At 47.9% G+C, this 24,209-nt stretch overlaps 1 protein-coding gene across 1 annotated transcript in view; it reads left to right on the top strand.

The window, feature by feature from the left end:
- The window catches only part of LOC144480226 (testican-2-like), an 87,006-nt gene that overhangs the window by 52,954 nt on the left and 9,843 nt on the right, over positions 1-24,209 (top strand). The window contains exons 3-6 of the mRNA XM_078199476.1: positions 6,530-6,644; positions 13,543-13,648; positions 18,472-18,586; positions 21,711-21,827. Of these exons, the coding sequence (XP_078055602.1) occupies positions 6,530-6,644; positions 13,543-13,648; positions 18,472-18,586; positions 21,711-21,827 (453 nt within the window). The remainder of the gene's footprint in view (positions 1-6,529; positions 6,645-13,542; positions 13,649-18,471; positions 18,587-21,710; positions 21,828-24,209) is intronic.

Raw genomic sequence — 24,209 nt, 5'->3', positions numbered from 1 at the left:
CTATGATTCCATGAATCCCCGGAGTGGGGGTTGAACCCACACCTCCTGACTCCAAGTCAGAGGCGGCACAGTGGTTAGCACTGCTGCCTCACAGCGCCAGGGACCCGGGTTCGGATTCCCGGCTTGGGTCACTGTCTGAGTGGAGTTTGCACGTTCTCCCCGTGTCTGCGTGGGTTTCCTCCGGATGCTCCGGTTTCCTCCCACAGTCTGAAAGACGTGCTGGTCAGGCTGCGTTGACCCGAACAGGCGATGGAATGTGGTGACTAGGGGAATTTCACAGCAACTTCATTGCAGTGTTAATGTAAGCCTTACTTGTGACTAATAAGTAAGTGAGAGCACGATCTTGTGACTGGCATAGTAACCAAGGAAGGTGATCTTCATTTTTCTGAGTGTTGCTGTGCGCTGTGATGTAAGTGGATGTGCGTCCATTAGGTATCCCCATTAAACCTCTCAGCTGGGAAATATATTCCCAGTAACTCCTCCATTTAACTAGGATTTAATGATTATTTAATGAAGCCATTAAAGTTTAAGGACTCCTGTTTCTCACTGCCTTTTAGACAGCTCTTGCTTTCAGGCATTTAGTGGCAGTGAAGGATCAAGTTGCAAGAATCCAACACAGCTCCTCTGAACACCATGAGCTAATTTCCCCTTGATACCATGACCTGTCTTCCTCAGGATGGGAAGATGTCGGCGATGGACTGGGGTGGGGCGCAGTAAGAAGTCTCACAACACCAGGTTAAAGTCCAACAGGTTTATTTGGTAGCACGAGCTTTCGGAGCACTGCTCCTTCATCAGATGAGTGATGAAGGGGCAGCGCTCTGAAAGTCTGTGCTACCAAATAAACCTATTGGACTTTAACCTGGTGTTGTGAGACTTCTTACTGTGCCTCAGGATGTCTCGTCACAGCCATTTGCATTTGTCTTTTTTTAAATTCATTCGTGGGACATGGGCGTCGCTGGCTGGCCAGCATTTATTGCCCATCCCTTGAGAAGGTGGTGGTGAGCTGCCTTCTTGAATCGCTGCAGACCATGTTCTGTGGGTTGACCCACAATGCCGTTAGGGAGGGAATTCCAGGATTTTGACCCAGCGACTGCGAAGGAACGGCGAGATATTTCCAAGTCAGGATGGTGAGTGATTTGGAGGGGAACTTGCAGTTGTCCTTGTAGATGGAAGTGGCCATGGGTTTAGTGGTCTAGGGTGCCAAATCCAGTAAAACACCCCAGAGTGCCTCATTGCCAGACAAAAAAGAATTGCCCTGCTCTGAAGGAGGAGTTATGAGAACAGGCGACTAAAAGCTTTGTCAAGGAGCCCGGATTTGTGGAACATCTTAAAGAAAGAGAAAGAAGTGGAGGATTTTAGAGCTGAAGGCTGTGGCGACTGAAGGCAGGTCTCTCATGGCAAGAGGGTGCGAGTGGAAGTTGTGCGAATGGCCAGAGTCGAAGGAATGCATGGACTTGGGGTGGCACAGTGGTTAGCACTGCTGCCTCACAGCGCCAGGGACCCGGGTTCGATTCCCAGCTTGGGTCACTGTCTGTGCCGAGTCTGCTCGTGTCTGCCTCCGGGTGCTCCGGTTTCCTCCCACAGTCTGAAAGACGTGCTGGTTAGGGTGCATTGGCCGTGCTAAATTCTCCCTCAGTGTAACCCGGACAGGCCCCGGAGTGTGGCGACTAGGGGATTTTCACAGTAACTTCATTGCAGTGTTAATGTAAGCCTACTTGTGACAGGAATAAATGAATAACCTGGAAAGTTGTTGAGCCGGAGGGAATCACAGAGATAGGGAGGAGCGAGGCCATGGAAGGATTTGAGCACAAGAGTGAAAATATTAAAATTGAGGTGTTGGCTGCCAGGAACCAATGTGTGTCGGTGAACACAGGGTTGTGGGGAATGGCTGGTGGTTTAATAGAATCCCTATACTGCAGCAGGAGGCCATTTGGCCCATCGAATCTTTGCCGACCACAATCCGACCCAGGCCCTATTCTCGTAACCCCACACATTTACCCTGCTAATCCCCCTGATATTAGAGTCAATTTAGCATGGCCAATCAACCAAACCCACACATCTTTGGACTCTGGGAGAAAACCGGAGCACCCGGAGGAAACCCACGCAGACACTAGGAGAATGTGCAAACTCCGCACAGACAGTGACCCGAGGCCGGAATTGAACCCGGTTCCCTGGCGCTGTGAAGCAGCTGTGCTAACCACTGTGCCACAGTGACGTGATGGGTGAGCGTGGCTTGGTGCAAGTTAGGAGACCGGTAGCGAGAGTTTTGGATGAGTTCAAACTGAGGGAAGGTGGCTGAGTGTTGGAGCATTCGAGTCTGGAGCTAATGGAGTCACAAGTGAGGGTGGTCAGTGGGTTGAGGTGAGGGCTGGAGGGTAAATTGGACAGGCAGTATTCTGTCATTCCTCAGACTGTATGGTATGGAATCTGCTAAGGTCATCCTTCAAACATTGCAAGATCACACTGGAGGTTTCAATTGTATTTTGGAGCAGGCATTTTTACCACACTGAGAAGATAGGCAGGGAACATCCTTGCAGGCATGAACCAGGGCCAGAACGTAACGTGTGCGAGTCATGTGTAACTATGTAGGAATACCGGCCTGATTCGACTTGGGTTCCCAACTCTGGCTGGACACTTTTCCGGGAGATGTCATCACATGAGCACCTCCCGCCAATTGTCCCCACACTCCCACATTGGCCGATCGAGACATCCATACTCGCAAGCTGCAGTCTATCAGAGAGGCCTCTCTATTCAGCAATTGGATGATTAAGACCAAACTGTTCAATTCATTTTTTTTTAAAGGAAAGGTACATTTTATTGTGCATATTCTTTTCAGGGTGTTTCTTGCAGCAGTGAGCTGGAAATTAACCTGTTAATTGCTGGAGCCTCCAAGGCAATACTGGAGGGTTGGTAACCCACAATTCCATATTACAACATTGTTTTCAACGCAAATGAGAGACTGACCTTAACAGGTTAAAGTGTCTTCTTTCTCAGCCTTCAATGGTTTAGGATTTGGTTAAAATGTTGCAATTTTGTGTGCAAAAGGACGGAAGGGGTGTAGGTTTATGTCCTCTGCAACCAATACCCTCCCTTCCTTTAAAAAAAATCATTTTATGGGATGTGAGTGTTGCTGGGTAGACCACCATTTATTGTCCATCTCTAGTTGGACTTCTTGAACCACTGCAGTCCATGTGGTGTAGGTACACCCACATTGCTGTTAGGGAGGGAATTCCAGGATTCTGACCCAGCGACTGCGAAGGAACGGCCGATATATTTCCAAGTCAGGATGGTGAGTGACTTGGAGGGGAACCTCCAGGTGGTGCTGTTCTCAGGTATCTGCTGCGCCTGTCCTTGTAGATGGTTGTGGGTTTGGAAGGTGCTGCCTAAGGAGCCTTGGTGAGCTCCCACGGTGCATCTTGTAGATAGTACACACTGCTGCCACTGTGTGTCAGTGGTGGAGGGATTGAGTGTTTGTGGATGGGGTGCCAATCAAGCGGGGCTGCTTTGTCCTGGATGGTGTTGAGCTTCTTGAGTGTTGTTGGAGCTGCACCCATCCAGGCAAGGGGAGAGTATTCCATCACACTCCTGACTTGTGCCTTGTAGATGGTGGACAGGCTTTGCTAAAAAGGCTTCCCAAATGGACCAATGTACTCGGGGATTAATCAGGGCTAGAACTCCACAGTATATGATAAACATAATAGGGAATTCTGAAGAAACATCTTTATCCAGGGAATGGTGTGAGGTCCAGGACCAGAATCCCAAGTCACATTCGGACAGCAAACTAAATCCCAGCAATTGTTCTATTTTGGCATAAATGTGAAGATAAAATGTTTTGCTCCAGGAGTAATTCCACTGATGAATTAGGGATTGTTTATAATTAAACAAACTCTATTTATTAACACAGTTTAACTATAGCTCTAACAAATGAATCAGCTTAACTATTAATAGTTGAACAATATTTAAAAATGAAAGGAAACAACTTTAATTTTGAACTTATCACTATTTCAGTTCCAAATAAGCAACATTGTTCTTAAAGACTCAAAAACCACTTTAAGTACAGCTAGCAACCATAAATATACTTGCTATAATGAGCGTAGACAGTCTTGAAGCTTTCAGAGCGAGAGTTTCAGCAGCTTGCAGAAGTACTCAGTCTTCGAGCAATTCCCAGCCAGAACTGAAAAGACCTAGCTCCTCCCATTCAACTACATCGTCACATTATCCTGCATTCCTAAACCCACCTTCCATTCCTTTAAGCCTCAGGAGAAATCTACTATTTATAAACCAAAGTCCATTAGCTCTGTCCTAAGGAAACACTACATGGCTAAAATGAGTAATTATCCTGCTCCCCCAGCATCTGAGCTGAATGTTTTTTTTCCAGGCACACTGATTGCCTGAGGCATAAAGCTGAATTTGTAAACCTTCTCCTTAAACATAAAGAAAATACATCTATACTAAATGCACTATTGGTAGTACAATGGTTAGAAAATTGATCTCACTGCCACATGAAACTGTTGAGATAAATGGAATAGATGCAATTAAGGTAAGTTCCATAAACGGTTGAGAAAAGAATGGAAGGATATGTTGATGGGATGAGATGAAGTGGTACGGTAGAAGTCTCTTGTGAAGTGTAAGTACCAACATGTTGGGCTGAATGGCCTGTTTCTGTGCTGTAAATTTGATTCAGTTTGAATGGATGGGATGGTGGACTTGGAGACTCCAGCCTGCAGCTCTCTGGCAGGAATGCATTTCGGGAACCTTGCTGCCGACAGTTTTCCGGGAGTGAAGGATCTTCTGAAGAGGCTAGTTTTTGATCCTCAAACAAACCTGTCATGATAATGATCCCTGTGCGGACACTCACAGCGCAGTATAGTGTAGAAATGAAGTAGAAGATACAACCAGTATTTTATTTATTAGTCACAAGTAAGGCTTACATTAACACTGCAATGAAGTTACTGTGAAATTCCCCTAGTCACCACACTCCGGCGCCTGTTCGGGCCAATGCACCCTAACCAGCACGTCTTTCAGAATGTGGGAGGAAACCGGAGCACCCGGAGGAAACCCACGCAGACACAGTGTGCAGACTCCGCACAGACAGTGGCCCAAGCCGGGATTCGAACCCGTGTCCCTGGTGCTGTGAGGCAGCAGTGCCAGCCACTGTGCCGCCCACTAGCAGGTGGTAATCTCCTTGAGGGGTGTGAGGCGCGTGCTAAACATTCCTAACCAATCTAGCCTGTCGCCATGCCAATGGACTCTTTGCAACGCGGTCATTGAATGCCTAGTGCGACAATGGACGAATTGAGGCAAAGTGGGAGCTTAAAACATTCCAGAGAAAATCTGAAAAGGAGTGCAGGAATATTCGGAAAACTGAAACTGTTCTTTGGCTGCTGTGTACGTGTTTTGTGGTTGCTGCATTATCTGACCATTCTAGGTGAGGCAGTGCGTCACCTGGCCAACCTGTTCCTTGAGATCCACCAACTCACATTCCTGCTCGGTCATCAATTCCAGTTGGAAGCAGCTCTGCAGTTCATTGGGAGCCCAGCTAAGCCTCAGCATAAATACGGTGCAGCAGAACATTGTCGTCTTGGCTGCAATGCTCAGTCTCACCCTGCAGTGCAGTGCAGAGCTCTCCAAGTATGTGCAGCAGCAACAATCACCAGAACCTTCCGGAAGGAAGCCATTCAGGCCATTGTGCCTGCACTGACTCAGCATCCCCCCCTGAAAATCCCCTCGTCGTCACACTCCGGCGCCTGTTCGGGTTACACTGAGGGAGAATTTAGCACGGCCAATGTACCCTAACCAGCACGTCTTTCAGACTGTGGGAGGAAACTGGGGCACCCAGAGGGAACCCACGCAGACACGGGGAGAACGGGTGCAGACTCCGCACAGACAGTGACCCGAGGCTGGAATCGAACCTGGGTCCCTGGCGCTGTGAGGCAGCAGTGCTAACCACTGTGCCACTGTGACTCTCCTGGTGACCTCAGCATGTTTTCCTGTACGATTCGCATGTTCCGCAATATCTTGAATAGCTAGAAATCTGTGTCTTAAAGTAAAGTTAGTAAAGCTTATTTATTCGTCACAAGTAAGGCTTACATTAACACTGCAATGAAGTTACTGTGAAATTACCCTAGTCGCCACACTCCGGCATGCCTGTGCCACCATGCCGCCTACTTGTGTCTTGTCTAGCCTTGAAGGGAATGGATGAGAGGGGAATATTATGTAGAGGTAAAAAGTTTTATATGTGGGGCAGAAAATGTAAATTCTTATTTGAAATTCAGACTGCAAGTTAAGGACAAAGGGTACAACTGATAAATTTAAAGAGTTCCATAGTTTTGAGGCCCTAGAATAAAATGAGTTTGAATTGGAGGGTGAACGTATCTGAGTGCGGTGGATGATGCGCTGACATTTTGATGGTACACTGAACCAATGAGGTACCGACTGATAAAGAGGCAAGGAAGGTTGCGACCTCGAGATTAGCTGGGACTTTATTCTCTCGCTTGTGAATAACGGTTGTGCGATTTCTCCCCCGCAGCGCTGGATCCCACCAAGGACCCCTGCCAAAAGGTGAAGTGCAGTCGACACAAAGTGTGTGTCTCGCAGGGCCAGCTGAGGGCTATGTGCATCAGCCGCAAGAAACTACAGCACAGGTAAGAGCCCAGCGTGCTCTCAGCCACCAGCACACTCGCTTGCTGCAAGAAGCACTTGTGTAGACATGTCCCCTCTCACCTGCACTCCCTCAGACTGTGCCCATGAGGATGCACACACTTAGGATAATAGAATAGGGAACAAAGAACAGTAAAGCACAAGAACAGACCCTTCGGCCCACCAAGCTTGAACCTTCTTCCATCAGGAAAAAGATAAAAATGTCTGAGGTCACGTACCAACTGACTCAAAAACAGCTTCTTCCCTGCTGCTGTCAGACTTTTGAATGGACCTATCTCGCATTAAGTTGATCTTTCTCTACACCCTAGCTATGACTGTAACACTACATGCTGCACTCTTTCCTTTCCTTCTCTATGAACGGTATGCGTTGTCTGTATAGCACGCAAGAAACAATACTTTTCACTGTATGTTAATACATGTGACAAAAATAAATCATATCAAATCAAACACATGATGCCTTTCTAAAGTAAAGACCTTTTCCCTCTGCGCAGTCCGTATCCCTCTATTTACTGCCTATTCACATATCTGTCAAGATGCCTCTTAAACGTTGCTATTATAAGTGCTTCTACCGCCTCCTCTGGTCACACATTCCAGGCACTTACCGCCCTCTGTATAAAAAAACCTGCCTCTCACATCTCCTCTAAACTTTCCCCCTTTTACCTTAAACCTATGTCCCCTAGTAATTGACATTTCTACCCTGGGGAAAAGACTCTATCCGTGCGCCTCATAATTTTGTAAACTTCTATCAGGCCGTCCTTCAGGTCAAGTCAAAACAAACCAAGTTTGTCCAATCTCGCCTCGTAGCTAACACACCCCAAACCAGGCAACATCCTGGTCAACCTTTACCCTCTCCAAAGCCTCCACATCCTTCTGGTAGTGTGGCGACCAGAACAATATTCCAAATGTGGCCTAACTAAAGTTCTATACAGTTGCAACATAATAGGAGACACAGGCACCTAAATAAAGACATGTATACCTCCCCCCACCCCCCCACCTCCAACATCACTTGATCAGGGCATCTCTGTGGATAATGAAAGACAGGTGTGTGGAAGGCGAGCGTAGACTGAGAACTTGGGAATGGAGCTCAATACTTGCAGTTTGTAACCTGTACAATTTTCCAAACATGAAAATGGCCAAAAGTGACTCGGAGAAAGAAAGGCCCCAACAGCAAAAAAACCTTCAACCCCCTGCACCATTTTTTAAATTCATTCATGGGACATGGGCGTCGCTGCCTGCCCAGCACTTATTGCCCATCCCTAGTTGCCCGAGGGCAGTTGAGAGTCAACCACATTGCTGTGGCTCTGGAGCCACATGTAGGTCAGACCAGGTAAGGACAGCAGATTTCCTTGCCCAAAGGACATTAAAAGTTTATTTATTAGTCACAAGTAGGCTTACATTAACACTGCAATGAAGTTACTGTGAAAATCCCCTAGTCACACAACTCCTGTTTGGATACACTGAGGGAAAATCTAGCATGGCCAGTGTACCTAACCAGCACTTCTTTTGAACTGTGGGAGGAAACCAGAGCACCCGGAGGAAACCCATGCAGACATGGGGAGAATGAGCAGACTCCACATAGGCAATGACCCAAGCCGGGAATTGAACCTGGTTCGCTGGCACTGTGAGGCAGTAGTGCTAACCACTGTGCCACCATGCCACTCCAGTGAACCAGATGGGTTTTTCCGACAATAGTTCCATGGTCATCAGTGGATTCTTAATTCCAGATTTTTAAAAAATTGAATTCAAATTCCACTACCTGCCGTGGCGGGATTTGAACCCGGGGGCCCCAGAGTGTTCGCAGAGTTTTTGGATTAATAGTCTAGCAATAATACCACTGGGCCATCGCCTCCCCTATCAACCATCATATAACCATCATCCACTTGTACCCGACTGGATTCAAACCCAACTCCCAGCGGCAGAAGGGTTATTCCGCAAGGGTTCACAAGTTAGACTGAAACAAGACAGGCCACTTGGTTTTGCCAAGCTGGTGTCCCCCATCGGGTTGAAGGAGATCCTTGCCCACTTGAATCTGTGTTGAATTCAACCCCAATGCGAGTGATTATATTCTGAGTTAACCTTGATATCAGGACGCGAGGATACTGTGAGCAGCAATATCTTAATTGACTAAATTGATGAAAGGTTGGTCACTTGAGTGATGACACAGCTTCTTGAGCTGTGCAGAACCTGTGTAAAAATGATCCCTGGTAATGAAAGCGAATCCATTTTAAGGCCAGACTGTATCGATTGCTTTACATTATTAATGCACTGAGTGCCTCCTCTGGGACTATAACTGTCTTCGAGCATAGCAAATGTCTCGTTATGGTTGGAAATATGGGCAACATTGGGGATTTTCTTCCCTGTGCGCTTGGCCAAAACACTGGTCCCTTAAGGTAGCAGGACAGGCGGATAAAGTGGCTAAGAAGACACCTGGTATACTTGCCTTTATTAGCAGTGTAAGAGTAGGGAGGTTATGCTCGACCTGAATAAAAAGTTGGTGAGGCCACAGATCTGGAGTATTTTGGTGCAGTTCTGGAATCCACATTATCGGAGGGATGTGATAATATTGGAAAGATTGCAGAGGAAATTTACCAGGATGTCGCCTGGGCTGGAGAGTTTTACTTATGAAGGGAGGATTGGATAGACTAGGATTGTGTTCCTTGGAGCAGAGGAGGCTGAGAGGGGATGTGATTGCGATGCATAAAATTGTGTGGGGTACAGGTAAGAGTGAGCGAGGAAGAAACCTTTTCCCCTTGATTTGATTTGATTTGATTTATTATTGTCACATGTATTAATACAGTGAAAAGTATTGTTTCTTGCGCACTATACAGACAAAGCATACCGTTCATAGAGAAGGAAAGGAGAGAGTGCAGAATGTAGTGTTACAGTCATAGATAGGGTGTAGAGAAAAATAAACTTAATGCGAGGTAGGTCCATTCAAAAGTCTGACAGCAGCAGGGAAGAAGCTGTTCTTGAGTCGGTTGGTACGTGACTTCAGACTTTTGTATCTTTTTCCTGAAGGAAGAAGGTGGAAGAGGGAATGACCGGGGTGCGTGGGGTCCTTAATTATGCTGGCTGCTTTGCCGAGGCAGCGGGAAGTGTAGACAGAGTCAATGGGTGGGAGGCTGGTTTGCGTGATGGATTGGGCTACATTCATGACCTTTTGTAGTTTCTTGCGGTCTTGGGCAGAGCAGGAGCCATACCAAGCTGTGATACAACCAGAAAGAATGCTTTCTATGGTGCATCTGTAAAAGTTGGTGAGAGTCGTAGCTGACATGCCAAATTTCCTTAGTCTTGGTGGAGGGATCGATGACCAGGGGGCATAGATTTCAAGTAGGGGGCTGGAGGTTTAGAGGGGATGTGAGGAAAGACTTTTGTACCCGGAGGGTGGTGGGAATCTGGAATTCACTGGCCGAAATTTTACCGGCACGCCTGCCCCAGAATCGGGACGGGAGAGACTCGCAGCTCGCCAAAGGCATTCTCCTTTGGCTTCGGGCGGAATCTTATGAGCCTCAGGCGGGCGAGGTGGTAAAATTCCGGCAACTGCTTGAAAGGGTGGCGGAAGCAGAGTCCCTCACAACATTTAAGAAGTATTTAAATGCACACATGTGATGCCAAGGCCTACAAGACTATTTGGGCCAAGCACTGTGAAATGAGATTAGAATAGTTAGGTGGTTGTTTGTGACGGGCTCAGGTACGATGGGCCGAAGGGCCTTTTCTGTGCTGTTGACCTCTATGACTCTATGACCTATTTCTTTTGGCTCTCGGGGCATTAGATGCGCTGGTGAACAGAGAAGGCTTTTGATTTAGTCTTAGCACCCTTCAAGGAGAATTATGCGCGGAGAAAGGGGACTGAGGGTCATCGAGAAAATTATATCAAACTTCCTGATTTCTTTTTCAGTAAGACAGAGGGAGGGACCTGGATTTCTTGAAAGTTCAGACTCGATGGGCTGAATGGCCGCTTTCTGCACTGTTGGGATTCTGTGATTCTATAAATATGATCACTAATAAATCCAATGGGGTGTCACAGTGGTTAGCACAGCTGCCTCTCAGCGCCAGGAACCCGGGTTCAATTCCCACCTCGGGCCACTGTCTGTGTGGAGTTTGATGTGGAGATGCTGGCGTTGGACTGGGGTAAACACAATAAGAAGTTGTTAAACTTCTTACTGTGTGGAGTTTGCACATTCTCCCCATGCCTGCGTGGGTTTCCTCCGGTTTCCTCCCACACTCCAAAGATGTGCGGGTTAGGCGGGTTGGCCATGTTAAATTGCCCCTTAGTGTCAGGGGGACTAGCTAGGGTAAATGCATGGGGTTATGGGGATGGGGCCCGGGTGGGATTGTGATCGGTGCAGACTCGATGGGCTGAATGGCCTCCTTCTGCACTGTAGGGATTCTATGATTCTAAACAGTGATTCAGAAGAAACTTGTGTGAGGAATGTAGAATGTGCATTGAGGAGGAGGGTGGAGGGAATGGACGAATATGTTGGTAGGGGGGAGGAGGAGTAGGAAAAGGCTTACATGGAACATGAAACTCGCAGACACTGGGCCGAATTTCTGTGCTAGACGTTTGATGTGGTGAATAAGTCTGAAGTGACTGCAACTGCATAAGTTTGAACAGCTGTAACCTCTCAAACAACTTGCCACATATCCAGCACTGAGTCTCTGTATGTCGCCACCATCCCTGGTAAAGACTTCTGACAAAACATCGTCACCCTAACGCCTAACTTAAGCTGTAGTGGAAATTTAAATTAATCGGGCTTCCCTACCCAGGTAGCCTGAATTTCTACAGAGGATCTGCTGTAATCTAACATCATTACTGATCAATCAATAGTTGCTCTAGATAGGAGCGTAGAATTGGTGGACAAGCATAGACCAAGGTCCACCCTTCTCCCATTCTGATAAGTCGCTTGGCCCAAATGATAATGAGTTGTTGACTAATCGCAGCAATCAATCATTATCAGTAAGTCAACAACAGACCCAGAGGTGCAGAAAACCTCCAGTGGTGGATAATTTTGCAAACCCGGCTTAATTCATCCATTCCTTCCAAGCACATTACACTTACCTCACATCATGACTCACATCACTAATAAATAGTATTCCGCAAAGTTATTTCCTGAAATCTTATCCTATTTGCATTTAAGTTGATCCATGCTACCGGATTCCACCATCTCCCCAGGTAACCGGCTCCATAGATTGGCCATTCACTCTCCGATAGGCATGCTGGGAGATAATCGGCCGTGTTAAAGGTTGCTACATCCTACGGTTGCCAACCCTCCAAGGATTGGCCTGGAGTTTCCAGGAATTGAAGATCAAACTCCAAGACATTGCTGTTGTCCAAACCCAGGGCAAAATCATCAAGACATTTAAAAAGAGGGTTATTTTTCAATTTTCTTTAAATGTTTTATTTGAAATATTGAAAATGGGAGAGAAAAAGGCTGTTTAGCTGAGCATCATAGATCACAGAATCCCTACAGTGCAGAAGAAGGCCAGTTGGCCCATCGAGTCTGCACCGACCACAATCCCACCCAGGCCCTATCCCTGTAACCCCATGCATTTACCCTAGCCAGTCCCCCTGACACTAAGGGGCAATTTAGCATGGCCAATCTACCTAACCTGCACATCTTTGGACTGTGGGGGGAAACCAGAGCACCCAGAGGAAACCACACAGACACGGGGAGAACGTGCAAACTCCACACAGACAGCCACCCAAGGTCGGGAATCGAACTCAGGTCCCTGGAGCTGTGAGGCAGCACAAACCACTGTGCCATGGTTTTAGGCTAAAGGGAAGGAGGGGATTTGGTGGGAATCTGGAATGCACTGCCTGGGAAAGTAATGGAGGCCGGAAACCTTACAACCTTTAAAACATAGATGGATAAGCACTTGAAATATCGTAACATTCAAGGAAATGGGTGGGACAAGTGCAGAAAAATGGGATTAGCACAACTTTAGTTGTAGTTATTGTCGGTGCAGACTCAGTGGGGCCGAAAGGCCTTATCTGCATTGTCTGACTCTATATATCTCTATCGGTCGGTGCAGGCTTGGAGGGCCGAAGGGCCTGTTCCTGTGCTGTAATTTTCTTTGTTTTTTATAAACAATAATTCAGGCTTGGAATCCATATACAGAAAAGGCCATTTGGCCCATCGCACTTTTCCTAGATTTTCACTGCATGTTTCTTTTAATGTTCAACTGGGGGCACGGTAGCACAGTGGTTAGCACTGCTGCTTCACAGCTCCTGGGTTCGATTCCCGGCTCGGGTCACTGTCTGTGTGGAGTTTGCACATTCTCCTCGTGTCTGCGTGGGTTTCCTCCGGGTGCTCCGGTTTCCTCCCACAGTCCAAAGATGTGCGGGTTAGGTTGATTGGCCATGCTAAAATTGCCCCTTAGTGTCCTGGGATGTGTAGATTAGAGGGATTAGCGGGTAAAATATGTTGGGATATGGGGGTAGGGCCTGGGTGGGATTGTGGTCGGTGCAGACTCGATGGGCCGAATGGCCTCTTTCTGTACTGTAGGGATTCTATGATAATGTATCGTTTTAGACTTGTCTTCTCAATTCATTTTTTCAATGATGTTCTAATCCATACCTCTTTTGCCATTTCTAACAACCCGGTGGTGATTTATTTTTAAAAATCTGTCAATGTTTCCTGTAATAATAGCAGTCCAATTAATCTTGTTACATGCCTTGCACTGCTTACCCTCCTGAAACTTTTTCGTAAGTGTGGAAACCTCTGCGAGATTTTCCCAGACTCCGTGAGAGTGGATTCGTCCGGGAAGAAGGCCGGGTCACACAGCCACGGTGTAAAGGGAAGGCTTGACTCCTCCGCGTCAGGGAGGCCGCCCCGGTTTTTTTGGAATGTGTTTCTCACCACGAATATCCGTTTCGTTTAGAATCAAGCAGACTTCACTGGGGCACGAGGAGAGCACCTGCAAACCTTGCCAAGCGATTCAAACAACCCCCGTGTGTGGCTCAGATGGGCACACTTACTCGTCACAGGTAGGACTGGTGTATTGGAGCTCAGAATTGATGGGAACAGCGCCCGGGTTGGCACTGCCTGAAAAGGAGGACAGTGGGAGGTTGGGGGAGGGGGGGGGGGGGGGCGGCGGTGGGGGGAGTGGGGCAGAAACAGGTTCAGGTTCAATAATAACTTTCAAGGGCAACTTTGACAAAGCGTGGAAGCGGTAAGAGCTAAGAATGGGGACTAATTGGATAACTGATAACTAACTGGGGACCTGATTGAGGTGCATGAGATTACGAGGGGCATGAATAGGAACTTTTTCCCCTTAGCACAGGGGTCCAATAACCAGGGGGCATCGATTTAAGTTAAAGAGTGCACAAGATTAAGAGGGGATTTGAGGACAATCTTTTTCACCCAGAGGGTGGTGGGAATCTGGAACTCTCTGCCTCGAAGGGTTGGCAGAGACAGGAACCCTCACAACATTGAAGAAGCGTTTATGGACGAGCACTTGATGAGTAATGTGCGAGTGCTGGAAAATGGGATTAGAATAGACAGGTGCTTGATGTCCAGCGCAGAGACGATGGGCCGCAGATGTCTACGGCCTTTTGTGTGGCTTGCACCCTTCGCCACCGGGGAACCCGTGGTGGGGGGGGGGGGCATCATTGGCGAGACCCAAAGATCTCACTGGCGGCAAGGACCAGGAAGTCCTCCCCAATGTGTTTCCTTCTGGTCACAAGTTTCCTGCATCAGTTAGAAGCTCATTATTCTTAGATAGTTGCCCTTGTCAGTTCAATGGCCAAGCAGTTATTTAGTAATCATCATTGAATCATACAATCCCTACGGTGCAGAAGAGGCTATCAAGCCTGTTGAGTCTGCACTGTCTTTCCGACAGAGCATCCCGCCCAGGCCCAGCCCGTCTCATCCCCGTAACCCCACGTATTTACCCCATTAATCCGCCTAGCCTCCAGATCTTGGGACACTAAGGGGCAATTTAGCACAGCCAATGAACCTAACCCGCACATCCTTGGAGTGTGGGAGGAAACCGGAGCATTCGGAGGAAACCCACACAGACACGGGGAGAATGTGCAGACAGTGACCCGGGGCCAGAACCGAACCCAGGTCCCTGGCACTGTGAGACAGCAGTGATAACCACTGTGCCACCCAGGCACGTAACCCTTGCAGCTAATTAGTACGTATTTTGAGTTGCTGGGAAAGTTTCCCTGTATGGTTGTTTTCTTTGGAAGGGTGACAATATGACGGACAAGCTTTTGGATTTATTTGCGTGACTCCTATGGTATTGTTCATGGAGTCTACCCCTTTACCTGACTCTTCAGATCGTGGGGAGTGGGGGAAAACCGTGTACCTTGGGTATTCCTTCCCTTTTTCTGTTAAATATGTTTTACCCGTTGCTTCTCTGCCTTGTTAACTTTCCCTTCTCTCCTGCTTTTCCCTTTTTGATTCTGGAGACTGGATGGTTGGCTTTGGGGGATGGATCTATCTAGGCTGGTCTACTGTTTGTGATCATCCTTTTTCACTTCTCTGTTCAGGTCTGGCTCAGTGTTTTCCGTCTGCACTCATTTCAGTGTCCCTCCATGACCTTACTCTGCTCCAGCATTATCCCCCCAGCTGCAGCCTCCTGGAGCTGGGTCTACTGTACCCCCCCCCTCCCCTCGCCTCCCGCCACCTCCCTCAGCTCTCTGGAGTCTTTGCTCATTCAGATCCTTCGCATTCTGGATGCCTGTCGCCTCCCTCAGAACCCATCTCGTCACCCTTGTTCCCAGATATCTCCCAAAATTTCTTTCCCACAACTACCCCAGCCCCGCCACCCCCCCCCCCTCCACCCCCCCCATCCCCACATTTCTAAGAAAGAAAGACTTGCATTTATATAGCACCTTTCACATACTCTGGGCATTCTGAAGTGATTTACAACCAATTAAATCCTTTCTGAAGTGCAGTCACTGTACAGGTGGCACGGTGGTTAGCACGGCTGCCTCACAGATCCAGGGACCCGGGTTCGATTCTGGGTTTGGGTCACTGTCTGTGCGGACACTGCACGTCCTCCCCGTGTCTGCCTGGGTTTCCTCCGGGTGCTCCAGTTTCATCCCACAGTCCAAAAGACGGGATGGTTAGGGTGCATTGGCCATGCTAAATTCTCCCTCTGTGTACCCGAACAGGCGTCGGAGTGTGGCAACTGGGGTATTTTCATAGTAACTTCATTACAGTGTTAATGTAAAAGTTTATTAGTCACAAGTAAGGCTGACATTAACACTGCAATTAAGTTACTGTGAAATTTCCTAGTTGCCACATTCCGGCACCTGTTCGGGTCAATCCACCCAACCAGCACATCTTTGGACTGTGGGAGGAAACCGGAGCACTCAGAGGAAACCCACGCAGACACGGGGAGAACGTGCAAACTCCGCACAGACAGTGACCCAAGCCGGGAATCGAACCCGGGTCCCTGGCGCTGTGAGGCAGCAGTGCTAACCCACTGTGCCACCGTGCTGCCCAGTAGCAGGTGGTGCTTACTTGTGATTAATAAATGAACTTTTAAAAAAAGCGAATTGGTGGGCAGCAAGATCCCACAAGGAGCAGCATGTGGATGGTCAGATAACCAGTTGCAGGAAGATTGCAGGAGACGATGGAGAACTCTCCAGCTCTTCCTTGGAATAGCATCACGGGGCATTTCATATCTACCTGAGGGGGCCAGCAGGGTATTGGCATAACATCTCAAGCACTGGGCAATGCCAGTCTTGATTCTGTGTTGATGGCTCCGGAGTGCTGCCTGAAAGCAGAGCCTGTCATTCCGCATGGAAACTCACTGAGCCATAACTGACACCTCAGCGTCTGGCGTTACGCTACACGAGCGCACACTGATTTCAGCTCACAGGCCAGTGTGGGAAGACTGCGCAGACTCCAAATTGTCTGCCAAATCATAGAACCATACAACGCAGAAGAGGCCCTTCAGCCCATCGAATCTGCACCGACACATTAGAAACACCTGAACTCCCACCTAATCCCATCTGCACATGGCTCTGAATCTTGTGCTGTGCCAAGTGCTCATCCAGGTACATTTTAAGGGATGTGAGGCAACCCGCCTCCACCACTCTCCCAGGCAGCGCATTCCAGACCCTCGCCACCCTCTGGGTAAAAAATGTTTTTTCCTCACATCCCCCCTAAACCTCCTGCCCCTCACCTTGAACCTATGCCCCTTCGTGACTGGCCCTTCAACTAAGGGGAACAGCTGCTCCCTATCTACCCTGTCCATGCCCCTCATAATCTTGAACACCTCGATCAGGTCGCCTCTCAGTCTTCTCTGCTCCAACAAAAATAACTCAAGCCTCTCCAACCTCTCTTCATAACTTAAATGCTCCACCCCAGGCAGCATCCTGGTGAGTCTCCTCTGCACCCCCTCCAGTGCAATCACATCCTTCCAATAATGTGGCGACCAGAACTGCACACAGTGCTCCAGCTGTGGCCTCACCAAAGTTCTACACAACTCCAACATGACTTCCCTGCTTTTGTAACCTACACCCCGATTGATAAAGGCAAGTGTCCCAGATGCCTTTTTCACCATCCTGCTAACATGTCCTTCCGCTTTCAGAGATCTGTGGACAAACACGCCAAGGTTGCTTTGTTCCACAGAACTTCCTAGTGTCCCACCATTCATTGAACACTTCCTTGTCAAATTACTCCTTCCAAAGTGTATCACCTCACACATTTCAGGGTTAAATTTCATCTGCCACTTTAGATGCCCATTTCACCATTCTGTCGATATCTTCTTGTAGCCCAAGACACTCCGCCTCACTGTTAACCACCCGGCCAATCTTGGCGTTTGAATTTCTGGAAGCAGATTCCAAGACCGTAACTGTGAATATTTTACACCCTGTGGAATAGATTGCACCCACTCGGTTTGCTGTGGTGGTGTTGTTGCGAGGGTTAGGGGCAGTGTTTGTGATTTTAACTTTGGGTTTATGCCCAGTGCCACTCAACTGGCCCAGAATTAAAATAACTTTCTGAGGGAGAAAAATGACAGGCGGGAATTGAAGGAAATAAATTAAAAATGATAATCATTATTAATTAGCTGACAACTCATTCTAAAATGACCAATTCCACAATGTGGACATGCCCAAGTGAGGTCATCCATTGATTGCTTCTAATCTCTTCTAATCTCTCCCTCCCTCTTTCTCCCTTCTTCCCTTTCTCCCTCTTTCTCTCACTCTCTCCCTCCCTTTCTCCTTTCCTCTCTCTCCCTCCCTCTCTCTGACCCTCCCTCTCTCTCCCTCCCTCTTTCTCTCCTTCTCCCTCCCTCTCTCTCCCTCCCTCTTTCCCTCCTTCTCTCTCCCTCCCTCTCTCTCCCTCCCTCTGTCTCCCATCCTCTCTCTCTCCCTCCTTCCCTCCCTCCCTCCCCTCTTTTTCTCCTCTCTCCCTCTTCCTCCCTCGGTCTCCTTCCCTCTCTCTCTCTCCCTCCTTCCCTCTCTCTCTCTTTCTCTCCCTCTTTCTCTACCATTCCTTCTCTTTCTCTCCCTCCCTCCCTCCCACTCCTCTCCTGCCATCTCTTCCTCTTTCTCACTGTCTCTCTTTCTCCCTCCCTCCCTCCCTCCCTCCCTCCCTCTCTTTCCCTCTCCTTCCCTCCCTCGCCCTTCCTCCCTCTCCCTCCCTCCTTCCCTATCTGTCTCTCTTTCTCTCCCTCTTTCTCTCCCTCTTTCTCTCCCTCTTTCTCTCCCTCTTTCTCTCCCTCTTTCTCTCCCTCTTTCTCTCCCTTTTTCTCTCCCTCTCTCCCTCTCTTTCTCCCTCTCTTTCTCCCTCTCTTTCTCTCCCTCTCCCTCCCTCTCTCTCCGTCCCCATCTCTCTCTCTCCACAGTGTAAGTTGGAGCTACAGGTATGTCTGACTGGGAAACAACTCAGCCAGCAGTGCGAAGGCAAGTGTCCATGTCCATCAGAGCACACTCCGACCTCTGACCCCGGAAGAAAATCAGGTGAATGTCAGGCGCAGAGCACCAATTATAAAGGAAATGACAGTCCTCGCCACGGGTAGCCCAGCCGGGCACAAGCAAGAGATCTAACATGGGTCAAAGTCCATTGATGGTGGATACTCAAGTCATTGAGCCTATTGAAGAATGGGGTCGATAGATTTTTTTGGACACCAGTGGAATCGAGGGCAATGGGAGTGGGGCAGAAAAGTGGAAGATGTTTCCATGATTGTATTTGTATGGTGGAGCAAGAAAATTTGATTGATTTGATTTATTATTGTCACATGTAGTAACATACAGTGAAAAGTATTGTTTCTTGTGCGCTAAACAGACAAAGCATACCGTTCATAGAAAAGGAAAGGACAGAGTGCAGAATGTAGTGTTACAGTCATAGCTAGGGTGTAGAGAAAGATCAACTAAGTGCGAGGTAGGTTCATTCAAAAGTCTGATGGCAGCAGGTAAGAAGCTGTTCTTGAGTCGGTTGGTACGTGACCTCAGACTTTTGTATCTTTTTCCCGACGGAAGAAGGTGGAAGAGAGAATGTCCGGGGTGCATGGGGTCTTTAATTATGCTGGCTGCTTTGCCGAGGCAGCGGGAAGTGTAGACGGAGTCAATGGATGGGAGGCTGGTTTGCGTGATGGATTGGGCTATATTCACGACCCTTTTGTAGTTCCTTGCGGTCTTGGGCAGAGCAGGAGCCATACCAAGCTGTGATACAACCAGAAAGAATGCTTTCTATGGTTCATCTGTAAAAGTTGGTGAGAGTCGTAGTGGCCAAATGTCCTGCCCCTACGTTTTGCATTCTTAACCAATAATCGAAGACCCAATAGAGTTGGGCCAGAATGGTATGATCAAGGAAAATTAAAGGTTAATGTGAAAGAATATTTTCCTTGCTCCCTGGCTGTGATAGCTGAGATCTGTGTTTCACACTGGGGGAGGATCATAGAATTATGGGATAAACTGTACAGTCCAATGTCAACAGTAGCCTGACCACGTAGCACGAGGAACCAACTATCAGTGCTCCATTTCTGCTTCTCCTGCACGTTTGCCCTTTTGAAGAAGGATGTTAGAGTTAGCAAAAGGTCTACATCTCAATTACACCAGAGGCAACCACTTCAGCCCTGCCGCAATTTGTCTATGTATATAAACAGGCCACAATGTTCCCTTGTCTCATCCATCTAAATCAATCCTAATTTTACATTGCATCTAAATCTACAATTCGCTTAAACTAACACTGACTCTGAGCAGTAGTTATGAATGTTTAATACATATCTCCAACTCTCCAGGCTCTCGCACTCCAGGACTCTCAGTGCACAATGTAAACTCATTTAATTATTAATCCAGAAACTCAGACAATGTTCTGGGGATCCGGGTTCGAATCCCGCCACGGCAGATGATGGAATTTGAATTCAATAAAAAATATCTGGAATTAAGAATCTACTGATGACCATGAAACCATTGTTGATTGTCAGAAAAACCCATCTGGTTCACTAATGTCATTTAGGGAAGGAAATCTGCCGTCCTTACCCAGTCTGGCCTACCTGTGACTCCAGAGCCACAGCAATGTGGTTGACTCTCAACTGCCCTCTGATCAAGGGCGACTAGGGATGGGCAATAAATGCTGGTTAGCCAGCAACATCCATATCCTACGAATGAATAAAAAAAATAAGGCTTGATTAGATACTTGCAGTCTAAAAATCATTTGCATGAAATAATTTGTTCTGACCTGCCTTTGAATAGAATCTCTACAGTGCAGAAGGAGGCCATCGAGTCTGCACCGACAACAATCCCACCCAGGCCCTGTCCCCTTAACCCCACGTATTTACCTTGCTGGTCCCCCTCACACCAAGGGGCAACTTAGCATGGTCAATGCACCTAACCTGCACATCTTTGGACTGTGGGAGGAAACCGGAGCACCCAGAGGAAACCCATGCAGACACGGGGAGAACGTGCAGTCTCCTCACAGACAGTGACCGAGGCCGGAATTGAACCCAGGTCCCTGGCACTGTGAGGCAGCAGTGCTAACCACTGTGCCACCGTGCCACCCACCACTTCCAGTATTCTTCTAAAATGCCCCATGTTGCTAACTGTTTAATCCATAGCTTTGTCAGTTGACTCTTTATGCACAACCAGTGTGAATATTCTGTTTTCCTCTTTATTAAATTTTAAAATTTAGACATGGCAATTGGTAAATGAAACAAGATTCGCTGTGGTCCAATTATTTGTCTTTGACCATCCTGGTTGTGGCACAGTTCAGTGATAATGGATGGTTGACTACTTGCACTGATTTCACCTCTATCAATGAGTCTACGACAGACTGAGATGTAAGGAGGGGAGAAGCTGAGTGGTGGAGAGCTTTGGAAACTCGGGGCTGGCGAGTTCAAAGTGGGGAAGGATGCAGAACAGGAGATTCTGCATCCTTCACCCACTTCACCCGTCCGCCACGGGAATTGTAGCGAGCGGGACACGGACCATGCAAAGGTCCGTTGGGCTCGGGTGGGATTTTCCAGCATTGGGGCGAACGCGACTGGAAAATCCCATCCCAAGTGCACTGCTGCCTTTCAGCGCCAGGGACCCGGGTTCGATTCCCGACTTGGGTCACTGTCTGAGTAGAATCTGCATGTTCTCCCCATGTCTGCGTGGGTTTCCTCCAGATGCTCCGGTTTCCTCCCACGGTCCAAAAGGCGTGCGGGTTAGGTGGATTGGCTGTGATAAATTGATCTCCCTCAGTGCTTTGGCCATACTAAATTCTCCCTCAGTGTACCCAAACAGGCGCCGGAGTGTGGCAACTAGGGGATTTTCACAGTAACTTCATTGTAGTGTTAATGAAAGCCTACTAGTGACACCAGTAAATAAACTTAAACAAGTGTCAGTTATGTTGTAAAACAGGTGACCAATGGACCCAGACAGTGACCCAAACCGGGAATCGAACCCGGGTCCTTAGAGCTGTGAGGCGGCCGTGCTAACCACTGTGCCACCGTGTCACTTCTAGCACAGAAGGCGGCCATTCCGCCCATCTTGTTCATGCCATGAAACCATAGAAAAGTCACAAGAACCACGCCATTGCATCATGTCGCACTAAAACACTCCATAGCATCTTGTATCATTTTCTCTCTCTTTCCCTCTCCAGCAGGTTGCACAGGCCAGGATCTGGCAGACCTCGGCGATCGACTCAGGGACTGGTTTCAACTGTTACACGAAAATGCCAAGCAGAACAGTTCAGGGAGGTTCGGGAGCGCGTCCGGTGGTAAGTTCCAGAGACGTTCTCTGGCAGATAGAACAGCAGAGAATTGTTGGTGCTGACATAACACAACAGGGACTGGCACACTCTACCAGTGCACAGATTACACAGACCCAACATATGCCACATTCCGCATTGTGCCAATGTGAACATTTGTGTACTCAGACCTGGGACTAATATCAACAAGACCCACACTGATATTGATCCATTTTTGTCATGCTCAGTGGCTGCCTCATTATTGTTCTGGGACTAATATACACTGTACCTAAAATAAAAGCAAAATACTGCGATACCGGTGATCTGAAATAAAATCGGAAAGTGATGGAAAAACGCAGAAGGTTTGACATCAATGTTGGAGAGAGCATAAAGTTAACGTTTTGAGTCCAGTGTGACTCTTCTTTGGAACTTCAGCCTTCTGAAGAAGAGTCATAAACAATGGCTCGGTTTCTCTCTCCACAGACGCTTCCAGACCTGCTGGGTTTTCCAGCATTTTCCGATTGTATTGCACATTGATGTGGAGATGCCGGCGTTGGACTCGGGTAGGCACAGTAAGAAGTACTGCCAAATCAACCTGTTGGACTTTAACCTGGTTTTACGAGACTTCTTACGATTACACATTGTACCCCTGCTAGCAGAGTACGAACACTGGGGTACATCGCTTCTCGGCCCTTTGGCTAAGATCGAAGGTCAGATTGAGCAGAAGGTGGGATGAAGTATCTTATCTTGTCAGCTTGGTTCTTAGATATAGATACCCTACAGTGCAGAAAGAGGCCATTTGGTCCATCGAGTCTGCACCGACCTCAATCCCACCCAGGCCCTATCCCCATATCCCTACATATTTACCCACTAACCTCTCTGATCTACACATCTCAGGACACTAAGGGGCAATTTTAGCATGGCCAATCAACCTAACCCGCACATCTTTGGACTGTGGGAGGAAACCGGAGCATCCGGAGGAAACCCACGCAGACACGAGGAGAATGTGCAGACTCCACACAGACAGTGACCCAAGCCGGGAATCGAACCCAGGTCCCTGGAGCTGTGAAGCAGCAGTGCTAACCACTGTGCTACCGTGCCATCTTGTGGCCGGAATTTTGCTGCCCCGCCCGCCATGGGAATCAGGGCGGGCAAGGGTCGGACAATGGAAAGCTCCATTGACCCCAGGTGGGACTTTACGGATTCGGGACAAGCAAGGCCGTAAAATCCGGCCTTGTATGTCTCTCCTGTGGGAACCATGAATTGGATTCAATTTGAATTTGGTTTTTGGAGGAAGCAAAGCAATGGGTTAAGGGCTTGTCCAGTCCACTCTGCACATTGGCTTTGTAACTTTAAGAATGGGTGCACTGTTCTGGGACACATATACACAATTGGCCAACATCTCTGTACTCCATTCCCCTACATGGGCTGTGTGAAGGCATGGATTGAAGATGATTGGTAAAAGAACCAGGGAGCGACATATGGAGAAATATTTTTATGGGATGAATGTGGAAGATTTAGAATGCACTGCCTGAGAGTGTGCTGGATGCAGATTCAATACTAGCCTTAAAAAGAGAATTAGATAAATATTTGAAGGAGAAAAGATTTCCGTGATTGTGAAACAGTGGGATTAACTCTTCAAAAGAGCCAGTGAAAACTTATAGAATTGTAAAATCCCTACAGTGCAGAAGGAGGCCATTCGGCCCATTGAGTCTTCACTGACCACAGCCCCACCCACGCCATATCCCCGTGCATTTACCCTGCTAATCCCTGACACTAAGGGGCAATTTAGCATGGCCAATCAACCTAACCCGCACATCTTTAGACTGTGGGAGGAAACCGGAGCACCCGGAGGAAACCCACGCAGACACGGGGAGAACGTGCAAACTCCACACAGACAGTGACCCAAGCCGGGAATCGAACCCAGGTCCCTGGCACAGTGAGGCAGCAGTGCTAACCGCTGTGCCACCGTGCCACTTGCCAGATGTCTTTTTGCGCGTTATGATTCTACGATACAACAAGCTCTAAGACTCACCTGGATCTTTAGAGTAAAGGGAGGAGAAATTTGATACAAAATCCAAGAATGTTTGACCAAATCGGCCTCCAGATTTTGGGTTGGGTTTGATGTGCACCCTCTTCAAATCTTAGCACTGCCTCCAATCCCCATCTACCAGCCTGAAATGACCAGAAAACAGAGCGACTGTCCATTCATCCTATAGTGCTACAGTGTGAGCCAGTTGCTACACTTCCATTGAGTGTGAAGCACTTTGAAATGTTTCAGCGTTTCACACATAAATGTTGGCAAGACCAAGTCCTTCCTTATACAATACATGGTTTTATTGCTGTGAGATTAATCTAGAGATTGCATTACTTCCAACCTCTCAGAGAGTGTTTCCCATTGAAAAGAGTGTC

This window comes from Mustelus asterias, chromosome 28, assembly GCF_964213995.1.
Source record: "Mustelus asterias chromosome 28, sMusAst1.hap1.1, whole genome shotgun sequence".
Classification (NCBI taxonomy): domain Eukaryota; kingdom Metazoa; phylum Chordata; class Chondrichthyes; order Carcharhiniformes; family Triakidae; genus Mustelus; species Mustelus asterias.
Note: the sequence above shows the minus strand (reverse complement) of the source record. Positions and strands in the feature narration are given on the sequence as shown.